This window comes from Drosophila sechellia, chromosome 3R, assembly GCF_004382195.2.
Source record: "Drosophila sechellia strain sech25 chromosome 3R, ASM438219v1, whole genome shotgun sequence".
Taxonomy (NCBI): domain Eukaryota; kingdom Metazoa; phylum Arthropoda; class Insecta; order Diptera; family Drosophilidae; genus Drosophila; species Drosophila sechellia.
The window spans coordinates 9,183,759-9,198,199 of record NC_045952.1 but is presented as its reverse complement, the minus strand read 5'-3'; the positions used below and the strand labels follow the sequence as shown (position 1 = coordinate 9,198,199).

The following is a 14,441-nucleotide window of genomic DNA, read 5'->3' as shown; positions in this document are numbered from 1 at the left end:
TCGATGGCCTCAAAGATCTGGTTATGACCTGTGTGAAACACTTTCTTGTTCGGCTTTTGGGAGCGGGATAATTGAATTGGTATTTCATTTCGGTCTGCTGCATAATTTAATAGTAAGTTGAATGTCCGTTTGGCTAAAACTGGAAAATATAATAATTAGCCCCCAATTATTTATGACTTGGCCCAGGCCACAAAGCGTATTTAAATTTATTTGCAATTTGCTGCGGTCGGCAGGCGTGAATGTTCATTGCTCTATTGGTTTTATTGAATTTCTGCGGTTAAACGATGCCTCTAACCCACTTTATTACACAATTCTCATTGGGTTTCAAATCAAAATGAAAAATGGAAAACTTTCTGCCCGGCAAACGCCGACATTGTTGGCCAAAAGTGTGCGTTTCGTACGGTTAAAGAATGAAAATTGAGTGAAGTGCACATAAACAAAAGGGAAAGTTTTCATGCATTTGCAATTCGAAAAGTTTATCCAGGGAAGTTCAAGGCAGCAGCCGTCATGACCATGGTCAACATTTCAGCATTTTTCACTTTTCTCCAGGTGAGAGAAATGGCTGCCTCTGGGCTGCCGCCCGAACGCTTTCCCACATTTTCACTTTTCCAGCTCAAAGAGAGGTTTTCCTAGGTGGATTGCTGAGCCGTAAGTGCTGCGATGAAGTGCGCCCGAGTTATCGTCGGGACGAGCTGCTGCATAAGCCAGATTAAATGTATTTTCCATTACTGTTGCATGCCACTTTCGGCCAAAGTAGACACAGACACCGACACAGTTCACAGCTCTTCTCAGCCGGTTCAGTTTTCCAAGTGGCCAACAGTGTGAGTGGGCCAAATGGATACAGCCGTGTTGGTTCGAGCTAGGTGTGTGTCCCCTAAGAGGAAACCCAATTTTACGTCTTAATATTAGGCAGTTGATTTGGCTAGCTCCTCACGTTCCTTATTTGCGAGCTATTACTTTGGGTAATTAAAGAGCAGTAACTATTTCTTAGAATTTTGAAGTAAAGTCGGTTGAAGTTCTGATTTCAAACCTTTGATAAAAGCTAATATCATTTTTCCTTCGGAAAATCTACTGTTAATATTTATAATACCATGTTGATTTGGAACGGAAATAAAAGAAAACTTTTTTACAGAAAAGTACATAAACTAGCTTGAGTACAAGTTTAATGTTAAATGGTTGAAGAACTGCTGGCACTGAAAATTTTGAGAACTGCTTTCCTCAAGAGTAAAGTAAAATTTAGAAATCTAGCAAGCGCCGATTCGCCGGATCCTTCAAACTTAGGACTCGCCCTCAGCCTCGGTGATTGAAGGCTGTTTGGTGGCCAGTGGTGAACCGTTTCCTTCATCCGGAATGGTGGGCACCGTTTTGCCGCCGAGCGCGAGGAGAGCCTCCGGCGACATCTCCTGGTGGGCTTCCTCCTCCTCCTCGCCCTCGCCCTCATCGAGCAGCTTTTCCTCAGGCTCCGGCGGCAGCCAGCAGGTTCCCTTGACCAGGCGGTCCTCGATCTCGGCGATCTCGTTCTTGTAGTACTGATTGAAGTCCGGTCGCTCCCATATGCTCTTGACCCACTGCAAGTTGAAGTCCATTTTGGTGCAGCAGCAGAACTTGCGCGACTTGTGGCACTTGGGGCACTTGGCCGGCTGGCGAGCAGGATGTGTGTACTGCTGCTTCTGCTTCTTCTTGCAGCAATATGGACACACGTGCTTGGGCTTCTTTTTGCTGGAGGAGCAGGGAGTCGGTTCCTTGGCATAGACCAGATGACCCCGCTTCTTGGCGCAGAAGCAGCAGTTGCAATCATCGCCCTCCGGCTGCCTCTTGCGCGTCTGCATGCGATCGTAGAACTTCTTGAAGGCTATCTTGATCTTGGCCTCGTAGGCCATCTGTTCGCTGCAGGAAAGGCCATCGAAGCGGGCATAGGACTCGGCTGACTTCCTGGCTGCATGGACCCAGACGCACTCATCGTTGTACGAGGGTCTACCCTGCTCATCGTAGGTCAAGTCCACTTTCGGCTCGTAGTAGAAGGCCTTGAATCCCCTCTTGATGATGGCATAGGCCAAGTGGGCTTCCACCTTGTTCATCAGCGACTTCTTGCCCAGCTCGTGGAACAAATCCTCCTTTCGCAGTCGCTTCTTGGGCGTGGTATCTATGCAATAACACACCTGATCGTAATGCAAGAAGGCATATGTGATGATGTCAACGGTCGACTTCGCTTTGCACTCGTGCAGTCCACAGATGATCATCACCTGGGACAACGTGTTGGCCAGATCGAGGACATTTTCCAGGAAAATCGACGAGGCATTCACCTCGCCCAAGCACTTGCACTGGGTGTGCTGATCGATTATGCCCAATGGAGCATGCCTCTGGCACTCCTTGTGCTGGCAATTATTCCGGCATCGAAAATCGGGCATCGCATGATGGGCCTGCATCGCGAATCGGTCTTACCTCTATTTTGATGCTGTTTGCTACTACTTGCAGCATGTACAATTTTCGAATTTTTTACCTAAAAGTTTTATTTTTCTAACTAGTTGATAAAATGAGACAAGCCAAATGAATGTGTACGAACGAATGTTCTCCTGACAGGATTTAAATTGCTACTAGATTACGTTTTTCCCACTTAGTAAACTAAAAAGGTAGTGGAACATTTATTTTTTAAAAAATAACCAAATTGATAACGTGCAAATGCGAAATACAATTGTTGCAATAAATCAAACTACACCCGCAGTACATTTTCATTTGTAAGAGACTTCTAACAATCAAATGCTTTTCCGTTTATCGGAGAATAAAATTCTTAAAATTTTTTGTTTAGATATATTTTCGTTCTTTAAAGGTATGAAAACATAGAAAATTTTATAAAACCAAGTTTTTCTTGGCCAAATTGTGTTTCTATTCCCAAAATAAACACGAGTGTCAGATAACAAGACAAAGCCTCAGGATTTTCTCCAAATTTGGTTACTTTCTTTCCTTTTCGTGTTGTCGGGAGCCAAGCGGCATTTGATACGGCATAGATTGTTTGAGTTGTCTTTTCGTTTGTTTGCCCATTCCTTGTAGACACGTATAAGTTTCGATGGGTCAAATATTTGTTAAGCCAACAGTGGAAATTTTCAGGCAGCCGCCAAGTAGGCGACGCGACATTTCATTTCTCTTTTTGCGGCCTTCGTAATGGATGTCCTTTTTTTTTTGGGCGGGATACATTCGTAATTGTTGATGACGGCATTGAGTCAGTTTATGATTCATTGGGGAGCGGGAAATGCGTTTGGCAGTGGCATAAATAAAGTACGGCATCCTGAGCTCGTTCCCAGGGGAAACGTCAGCGCAAATACATCAAAGAATTTATTAGACAAGCTTTGCCATATCCGTTTCCTGTTGACAAATGTCACGGGAACCGAAGAGTCATCTAATAACATTTATTCTAATGGAAAAGGCGAACGGAAAAAAATCGCTGACGAATGTAAATCTCCATTTGCTCAACGTCCTTCCAACTTGACCCCTTGGATACCAGGGAACCTTTTGGCCATAAGTGTAAGAAAGCTGGCTTAAATCGCAGAGCACAAAAGCTCCATAATCTGTCGCAGACAAAAAAAAAAGAGAGAAAAGTCGTTAGAACTTTGTTTAACTCATAATGAAATAGCAGCGCGGTGCGGGCCTGAAGATGAGCGATTTCAATCCACAACCTTCGGGCCTTTGTTTCTTTTTTCATTGGGCTAAAATGGAACTACGTAACTCATAAAACTTGAGCAATCGCGCATAAATCTTGGCCAGACAAAATGGCCAACTGTTGTTGCCGGGCCCTTATCGGCCGGACTTCGTTAGCCGGCAATTTTTCTTGGAAAATGGAAAAGCGCCCCATAAGAAATTCATATTCGTTTCTCTAACAATAAAAGTTGACAGCATGGAACGGACACGTGGCGATGGTCAGGTGGCAATAGGAATACCTGTCTGCCGTATAAAGTTACAATCGAAACCATTTTTCCGAACAGAAATGAAATACCTCTAGAAATTGTTTTATGCACAGCAAATGGCATGAAATGTATCTGTAGAGATTTATACAAGTCCCATCATGGAAAAACCTATCACTTAGTATTTTATTAAGGATTTGTTTATTGTAATGTGTTAGATATATTTTAACGTTAAAGAAATATGCCAACAATTTTAAAAGTAATTTACCTCTCTGCTTTATTTGTGACATAACCGAAATAAGGTTGGCAAAATATTACGGTTGCTATATGATTAATATATTTTATCCTGAACTGCGGATTAAAAACAATTATGTGTGCAATATTGAGTGTCACATTTTCTTTGCCAGGATGATAAATACTTGTTTTAAACCAATTTTAAGTCGTCGTTCACACTCTGTTAAACTTTTCCACAGATCTTGTCTGTAAATAATCCAGCTTTAAAAATATCAATCAACTGAATTTCGGGACCATCCGAATATAAGCCCAGCTAACCCACATTTATACCCGCTTAGACTGTGGCACGTATCTAAAATTAGTGCCTCGTAGCCACAAATACACACTCGCATGTAACGTCCACGTCATTCGCATAAAACCCTTTAATGGTTATGCAGGCACCAATTACCATTAAAAGCGGACAGCCTCGCTTGAAATGTATACATGCACATATATGGAAAACGCTGCTGAAAAAAATAGCGAAAATCAATATATATGTACGCCGTTTGAAGGACTCGAAAACGCAGCTGAGATTGAAAAATCCTCGAAACGGTGTGCGCGAATCGTTTTTTAGCTAAGCGACTGCTATGATTTCCTGCTTTTTGTAGCGGCTACTTAATGTCGTTGGACGTGCCATGATTTATAATACTCTGCGTTGGGGATTTACCCAATAAATGAGTTACCAAACGCTTAGTATTGTTACAAAGTGGGGTGTTATCTATAATATAGAAGAAATGTCCATATTATACAGATAATGTAGTTTTTATTATATGAGGAAACATGCATTTTGTTGCAGATGAAATTATTATTACTTTCTTTTTAAATTATTATTACTTCTAATATTTAGTTTATGGCTTAAAGGTAATTTTTTAATATTTAAATAATAATGTATGCCAATATTTATTTAAAATTTGGTACTTTAAACTGTTCAGATTCCTTTTACTGAAAATTATTTTAAATACAACATCTCTTCTTCGTTCCGAGTGAGCTAATTTACTCGGGAACTGATTTTTTGCCCTTTTCTGTGTGCTTGGCCAAATGGCAGGACATAAATCTACAAATGTGATAAATGGTTATAAAGCCAAGCGTAATGTTTATTTAAAATAATGATGATGATGAGCAGCTGCTTGCCATTACAGCGCCCTACTCGCTCCTTTTCGTCCTTGTTTTTATTCGTGTATGTAAATTGCCGCGGACGTTTGATAGCTGCCCAAAGAAGGATGTGCCATTGAGGCTCGGAAATTTGTTGGCCTGAGCGAGTGGCGCTTTTTAGCGCGACAGACAGCTGTTAAAGTTCAGCTGTCAATTATTCATAAAATTGCGCATACGTCTGCACTCATTACGCATACGCCGCGTATGCTACTCGGTCTTCATTTCGCCAGCGTTTTGTTTTTTTTTTTGTGCGTGTGCTCGGATCGCTTTCATTTCACTGGTTCATATTAATTTGATTTATACAGAAACGCACATACACACGCACGTGCGACATTTGTCCTTTTTTTATTCGGCTGCTTATATTTATTCGTTTTATGGTTTGGCTTTAACATAAATTTGCATAATTGAGCTCCAGACTGCTCCAATCTGAATGTTTGATTTATGTGCCGTCTCCATTGAAAACTTTGCGGCTAAGTTGCTATAATTCCAGAGGATATTTGTGTTTATAATTTACGCACGAAACCGAAAAACTTTTCATGGTTTTTTGGCGGCTTATTATTATTTTTGTCTGTTGGTAGATTTGCATAATATGGTAGGTAGTCTAATGGAAATAAGTTGACTGCGGGAACTTCTTAAAATATGCTAATGCACTGGTAATGCCACATTGTAGGGGTTTTAAATGAATACAATTAATGCTAACTTAAAGTGAGTTTTGAAACGATCTTTGGTTGAAAGTGTTGTGTGGTTCTGAAGTAATTTTTTAACTTTACTAATCACCAACTTCAAGCTAAGCCCTTGCTCAATGTAATGTCAAATCAATACACTGTTTCGTAACCTCAATAAGCCTTTTTGACAAATTGCCCGAATGCCGATGGGGGAGGGTTCGGACCTTTGCCCTATCTCCAGTCATTGATCGGACAACAAATTATTTTAGCCCTGTCCCCTAAGGCCAATCAATGTGGTATCATTACAAAGCCATTAAGTTGGCCAATCAAAACCATGCAAAAATGACCACAGAAAAACACCCACAGACAAAACATGACTCAATGTAATTCAATCAGAGTGCCAGTCAAATGGCACAAGAACTCGTTAGCAGAAATATGCTGGTCTAATATCAGATATGTCCCATGAAATTAGTATCCAATTAAAAAAGAAGCCTACCAGCATTTGATAATTGCCTAGTTAATGATCCTAGCCCCAAACTCTTAGTCAATTTAGGAGAATCATCTAGTAATATCTGATTGGTGTTTGGAAAATTAGTAAAAAAAAGGAAACCGCTGCTCGATAGGGCAATCGATATATTCCTCCTCGAAAGCCAAAATCGTAGGCAATGTCAACAGTACAGGCCTGCTACATTTTGGCCCTTTGATTGATTGATTTGCCCACGAGCTAAATGAATTCATCATCCACATTTGAGTGTATCCCCAGCACAAGCTAATTTATCATCTGAATCAATCGAAGGACGAGCAACGCAATTTGAACAGCTGAGAACGATGAATTCGATGAAACTAATCAAATATGATGGCAGGTTACAAATAGATGGAGCTGGCACTGCCTCAATTGGGAAAAAGGCTTTAAATCAAATTTATTGAGAGTTGCAATTGGAAAATAATTCGAGTATATACATGTACTTCAATTAACATTCTAAACAAAAATGTCAATAATATTAGCTCATTTTGCACACTTCATTTAATCGACATATTAATATTTTATGACATTTATTCCTGAGAGCTTTTTGTCTTCATATCTCGGAAAATTCAATTCCGTGTGTCCCAGCTGAACCTTAATCAATTTATATTTTGACATTTTAAAAATGTTCTCTATATAAATATTTGAGGCGGCCATTAAGGGCTTATAGGTAATTCCAGGAACACAATTTTGTCTGCGAGGTTGGTTTTGTATATATTTAAGAAAGGATCACGTTCGCAAGAAAATTACAATTTTATTATAAAAGGAAAATCTGTGCACTGTGGCCTTCTAGTCGAGTTAACCCTATTTCTATTTCATTATTGATTTTGTTTTATATTTATATAATTAGATATATATCAACAGAGTTTATCAAACAAAATTTTGTTGTATTCACTTACATTTTGATTCTCTACCACTGTTGATTACTACTGCTCTGATGGCCATAAAAACTCTTATTAACGCCCTCGTGTGTTACACACATGTTGAATTTGGCTTAAATTCACTGTTGCTGTTGGTGCTCCTTCGCCATTTTAGCTTGTCGATTACGTGGATGGCTCAGCTGGTGGTCCCAAAATCCGGAAAAAGAAGAGCTGGTGGTGGCTAATTTCAGCACGAGTGCCTTACTCTTTGGACCAACTTCAAAGTCACTGCCAAACATGTGGGGCAGAAGCGTTTTAATCTAAATAATTTATAAACTGTTCCCTGCTCGTATCGTGCTTTCGCCTAATGCCTCGCATGTTTTTCCTATTGTTCGCCATGTGCGAGGACCACCTGTGGGTGGGCTTCTCCTGCCATCCTGGTGGCGCAACACTCCGGATTGAATTTACATATTTACATCCGGTTGGCAGGAGTAAAACCATATGTGCTCGGGATTATGGCTGTCGCCGCACTGAAGCGTTAAGCTGTGGAAAACGATAGAGAGATGGAGAATTTGTAGCGCCTTATCGCAGACATGGGATAGATCGGTTTTCCCGGGCGTATCGATTAAATGGGTTGTGGTGAAGATGTATTTAAAATTAAGTCAACGGTTTATTGAGCGATTGATGGCTGAGTGAGGGATGCGATGGAACACCTGGAAACCCAGATACCCATATACCTTAAACCATACCATAAACCATTCTATCCGTCTCATCGGCAACTGTCACAAGCTGTACCTGTCCTTGGAAAATTGGAGAGCCTAGCTAGCTGCGACTTGCATTAAATGTCAAAGAGTCAAGCAATTTCATTATTCTCTGATGGAGGCGGGCGGAGGACCTCGTACCATATCCTTCGGCCCACGCTGTTGGTAATTTGCCCATTGAGGCGTGTGATTTCCAGCAGGTGAAGGCAGCACAAAAAGTTTAAAAAAGACAAAAAGCGCTAAAGAATAACAAAAATTTGTTTCTGTAACTTTTGTTGCCTACGGCTCTTTTGTGGAAAAGGCAATATGGCATGAAAAGCACCCAGGAAAATGGCGCAAGAAGTAGAATCCAAAAGCATTAATATCTTTTTTTTACACCCCTGCTCCGCGGAAATACTCGCCCAATAGAATGCTAATCAAAACGAATGTTCGTATCATCTGTCAATTAAAGCAACTTGCATACAAAACAGACAACATATAAAAGAGCAAACGACTACATTGTACTTCCGTAACGTGCCGCCTATTACGACTAATTTAGAAGAAGCGTTGGTAAACTCGAACTTGGCCAAACATTCGCCATGATTAGGCCCATTAATTTTGTGGCCTATACGCTAATGTCTTGACATTTCGATGCGAAAGTTTGGGTGAAGCTATGTACGCAGCTGATCAAATTGATTGAGTGGGAAAAGCTGTCAGTAGCACGCGGATTTGTAAGCAAAAAAGGAATAATTACATAAGAAGTTAAGAAATTTAGGCTGTTCACATACAGTTTCTAGTTTAAGAGGAACATGAAAAAAACATATTGATTAAACTTTATTGTTAAAGAATGAAAAAAGTAAGCTAGTTTACCTTCTTATGGTGGATATTTGAACGCATGTAAATGATTTAACGTTTTACTGAATCCTTAACCTTAGAGGTAAAGATTAGTTATAGTATAAATCTTTACGTGAGAAAACTTTTAAAAGTGAAGAGTTGACTTCACTTCTAAGGTCTTGTGCATCTTACAGCCAAGAATGTGCATTCGTAACCCATCCTTTGGGTTTATTTAACTTTCGCGGTGGCTCTTGAACTAACATTTCCTTTGCTAAAATCCTCTGGCCCTAACCAAGCTTGTTTGGTAAAACAAAACCCTTCAAGTTGCGGTGAAAAGTTAAGCGCTTAAATTTACTGAAACCATTTAATTGCATCACTCGTTCTGCGAGGATAAAAATGCGGATTAAATGGGAGCACAAGGGCGGAAAAACACAAACGGAGGAGTCTAAGAACTTGGCTTAAACGCACGACCGACTGCCAACGGGGACACCATGTCCTGCGTTCGCGTAATTGTCATATTCCTTGGCCACGACCATCTCAAGTGGTAATTATTTTAGCATTTTTCCAGTGCAACGTGCGGGCGGAATGGAATGGGGGCATGAAGTGCAAGGTCCTCGGTTGCAATTAACAAGAGGCAAGGCGAAAATGTGTCAGCCAAGACAAGGTATGGCTGCAGGACCTTGGTTCTATATTTGGGGCATGACATTTGCATTTAGAAGCCAAGAATTGTATGCAAAAAATTTGTAAAGCAATGAGCTTTTGTCTCTGCTATATATTTATTTATGAGTCCGCTCAATGGGTCAAGGATTAAGTGTCGCAGAAAGCGAACTTCAACTCAGTCAATCCACAAACATTGTGGCCATAAAATCAAATGCCATTTAAGTGGACCATCAATTTTACAGCTCGCAGATGGCATGAGTCAATCCTCAATAATTCTTCTTTTATGTCCAAACTGCGAACTGGGTAATTCAATTACCTTTTCAGCGAAAAAGCAAGCGAAGAGCTGAGAATCGTCAGAGTCATTAACACGTGAGTGCATAAACATTAATAATTCCCGGTGTTATATCCACACCGTAGCCCAAAAGTGAGCGCAGCGAATGGAAGTCAAAGACGGAACCGGAAATTCCATCAATTTAATGACTTCCCGTCGACGATTTCGCAGCCATTGCCGTTGACATTGGCCATGGGGAATGCCCATTCGCACATCTGGGTCAAGGCTCCAATGTCCACTGACAACTGTAGGATATCGTTACAATCCACAGATTAAGATAGAGTTACACCGACACCCGTATTTATTGCTGCAGCTGACTACTGTGCCTCACTGTGGCATTTGATAATTGCCTGCGGCACGACACCAGCACGTAAAGCTGCTCACCCGGATTTTTATGGCAGTGGAAAATCATTTGGTAGGGGGTGTTAAATGATCTGGAATGGAGCTACATCTATTTCTATGTGGAATTTGTGCAGGATGTCCTGCATTTAAAAAAAAACCATTGGAAACCTTCTCTTTGTTGTTTTTAAATCATATTTAAGTGGGAACTGGATTAAAAAAAAGTACAAAAATCATACAACAGTACCTTTGCTCAAATGGCATAAAGTTCTTAATATATTGATCGTTGATTTTTGCCATATTTTTATAGTTTACTATCTGTTTCATATAAGGAAATAAATTCAAGTTCTAATTCTAGTTCTACCCAGAAAACCCATACGCCCCAATTGCAGTGAACATGCCGTGCTAGTTTTTCATTGTGCTGGGGTAAAAATAAACGGGCAAACAAACATCCAAATAGCGATTAGGATCATGTGAAATGCTTTCGTTCCATTGTCGTAATAGTGTCAGAGGGGCTTTTATTTCGTTAGCGTTTTGCCATTTTTGCTCGCTTTTAAATTCAGAGTTTGTCATACGCTTTGTTGGATTCCATTCGCTTGCCATTTGCTTGCACGAAATTATTTTCATTCTGGCTCGTTGGGTCGTTGTAATGCGAACTTTGACTGGGTGCAAATATACATACGAATATATCTGTCGGATAGCAAATACATTTGTACAACTTTCTGTGTGATGAACTCATTTGGGGTTGGTGGCTTGGCGGTTCTCCAAACGCCAGCCAAATGACAATTGTTGGCCTGGCATTCTGTTTGATTGCGTGAAGTGCAGCCACAGACTGTCCCATCCATTTCGGATATTTCAGACATTTTAGCCATTTCACTCATTTCAGCCATTCTAGCCATTTTGTGAATATATTTTTGGTCGAAGGGTGGTTCGGTTTTTCGGCACTGGGCCACAAAGGGAACAGAAAGACAGACAGACAGACGGTCTCTCGTGTAAGCTTATTTTAGTTTAATGACGTTGTCCTGTCTGTTGCCATGTTCAGCTGGATCTAAAAAGAAGTATTATAAAAAGCTCGGGTTTTAGCCGAATTTTTTCGACACACAAAACTGCTGTTGACAGTTGGTTATGCTGTTGAGTTTTTGGCTTAGCCTTTTTCCATACAGTTTTTAGTTGAATTTATTTTGATAGAATGTGTATTCAGTTTATCCGTAATTGATGTGAAAAGTTTATTTTGTCCTTTTTCCTCTGGCATTTATTTAGTTTATGAAAGCGTGAAAGCATATGCGATAAATGAATTTAAACATACTGATATCAAAGAAAACCACTTTAGCAATATTTATGGTTTTTTAAGAGAAATGTTTGTGGGAAAATTAAAATGATGTCACTTGCTGACACGTAAGTTCCAATCTAAAACAAATCCTTTTTTAGTTAAGTAATTGCCGTGAAACCGATTGCTCAATTTCTAATCCACCGAAATCGCACTTAATCATGTTCCACTTGGCTACGCAAGTTCAAATTACGCAAAAATCAAATTCAGGACCTGAGATTGCGTTCCTTCTAACAAGCTATTTGTGACGGGTTGGGCCATTAAAATGGCGCATGCAGGGAAGGGTCCTTTGCACCTTAACGATGTGCTCCCATTTCCGCTTCATTTCCCGTCAACAAATTTGCGTAAAAGAAATCAAATTCCGCCCGGACACGCCTAAGCCCTCCAAACGGAACGAATTGCATTAGTTTTCCGCACCCACAGCTATTAGAAAAATGGGGGAGGAAAAAGGAGGAAAATCCGTGCTTTTATGATTGCAAATTTTGCTGCGCACACGGATTTTTACCTGTAAGCGCTTTCCACACTTTAACAAAGGCATTTCCGTTATGGAAAGCGCATTTGTTTTTGCACGCTTCCATTCGACATATTTTCGTTTTTATTGGGCAATAATAGTGAAAAGTTTACGGCAGACTTTGGAGGGTCATAAACTTGTTTCCCACCAAGTTTATTTTAGAGTGTTGTTCTAAACGATTCTGATTTTGGCTAGACCTTTTGCAACAACCATTTCACAGTTAAAAGTAGCTACAGTTTGAACTGATACTGGTGAAGCTCACCAGGACTGACGGCATTGTATTACTAGTTAATTATTAATTGGTCTTTGGCATTTATATTTTATTTATAACACGGCCAGAATGCCGCGTTAGATCAACCTTGCCGCTAATATTGACCTCGGTTTAAACCATTTACTTCAGAACTTGACATTTCCGAATCTCATTTAATATTCAAATGGGAAAATGACAAGAGAATCAAAAATGCATATACTAAGTCCTGGTTTTCAGCAGACAGCCGGGTCTTGAAGCGTGCGAACAATGTCATCTGGGTGCGATTTAATAAAGTTAATGGACTGGCATTGTGACTTGACATCCTCCTTATCCTGCAAATTAATTAGCTTACCCATTACTCCATCACCTTCAGCTTACTTCCGATATTTTCCCAGTTGCATTTCGGCTATGCACATGCACTTGTGTTTATGCAGTTTGCCTGAGTGCAATTAGCTTAAGCGGACTAATGGATATGGTTGATTAATGTTTCAAAATGTTGCTAATGAATTTTTAAATTGCTGGACATTTTCCATGCAAATAGGCTCTAAGCTTTATGTGCGACAGTATGAATTTTACATTGTTTTAAAGTTTTGATAGATAATAAGATAATCATTTGTAAAATTACAATAGTAACAAGAAAGCTTTGTTGTTTTTAGAAATACTGCCCAATTAGATGTATGCACAACATAATTTAGCATTGTATAAATTCTTTGATTCAATTCTTCTGGTCACTTAATATAATATATCATATTTTGCTGTATATACCAACTATTTTATTGGTTATTTGTCACCTCACATGGTGAGCGATTTCTTTGTCCTACCAACACCCCCGCCTTCCAACCGAACTGCAAATTCCTTATTCAATACGTATATTCCGTTGTCATTCGTGGTGGAGCACATTCGCAGGCAATAATGCCAGACCAAAGCCATATCTCACACTCAGTTGGCCCGGAGCGTAAACGTGGCCGTAACCGTAACGGCGGCAAGACAATCGAAGCGACGTCGAGATGCATGTCCTCGAGGGCCGGAATCGGTGCGATATATACATATACGAATGTGTACCCATGGTGCTACTAATAAATTACGTCAGAGTTCTGTTCCGTTTTGTGTGTGCGTGGCATTGCATACAAATGTGCTAATTTATAAGGAAAACAATTAGTTCTTCTTGGTGCTGCTACTGCTGTTGCTGTTAAGCAACTATTGTTTTTGCCACTGCAATCAAACTGGTTTTCAGCCAACATAGCGACAAACCAAACAACCAACTTACAGGCAAGGAAAGTAATTTTCATTAGTGCGCTACATACGCCGTTGGCCCAGGGTGTGTGCAATTATTTAGTTGATATTGCGTATAAGTCACTCTGTGCCGTTCCCTTTTGTTTATTTCCCCACATGCCGTCGTGTTGTGCGGTCTCAGTTTGCCATAGTTGCCAACTTTGGCTAGTCACTCTGCGGTTCGCATATGCAAAGCTTAATTATGGCCGGCATATGATTGTGTCTAAAGAAAACCTGGGTTGGTCAAGGGAAGTTGGCTAACCGCAGGTCTTCATGGACAGAAATGAATCCCCATGGGGCCGGCAGCATAATTGCGTTTTAGTCAAAAGATAAAACGTTTATGAAGTGCTTCATGAATATAATACTTCAGTTCTGGTACATATTACACTTTGCCTGTTTTACGTAATGTAAATATGCTCAATATTTATTATATATATTAATTTAATTCGTTTAATTGCTACTAGACCAAGCGAATAAATGAATGACATATCAAAGAACTCCAAGTTTTAAAGATAAATACCATATTAAAGAGAAACACTTGCCTCTTAGAGAACTCTTACCTTAACTTGAACAAGAAAATGTAGGCTCTTTAATAATGTGCTAGTTAGGTCTTCACATTACAATGGAGACCCACAATTAAATAAATTTCGTAGTTACCGCACTTGATTATTCCCATGAAAGGCTACTGCCAATTAAAGGCAGCCACACGAGTCGTCAGAACTTCCATCATACCCTTAAAGTTAACTCTTGGTCATAACTGTACCGACTGTGTGTCCTGGCTGCTTACAAACTGGCAGCTGTCAGTGGA

General features: G+C 40.1%; 2 protein-coding genes across 2 annotated transcripts in view; one reads left to right on the top strand and one right to left on the bottom strand.

Moving 5' to 3' along the window:
- The window catches only part of LOC6619070 (IDLSRF-like peptide), a 35,418-nt gene that overhangs the window by 6,772 nt on the left and 14,205 nt on the right, over positions 1-14,441 (top strand). The window lies entirely within an intron of this gene.
- On the bottom strand, positions 1,123-2,567 carry LOC6619071. Its single transcript, XM_002043275.2, has one exon. The coding sequence runs from the start codon at positions 2,424-2,426 to the stop codon at positions 1,278-1,280; it is 1,149 nt and encodes a 382-aa protein (XP_002043311.1). The 5' UTR covers positions 2,427-2,567; the 3' UTR covers positions 1,123-1,277.

Bases quoted from the DNA above. Each gene is read 5' to 3' on its own strand.
- LOC6619071 (XM_002043275.2), bottom strand. From the start codon at position 2,426: ATGCAGGCCCATCATGCGATGCCCGATTTTCGATGCCGGAATAATTGC.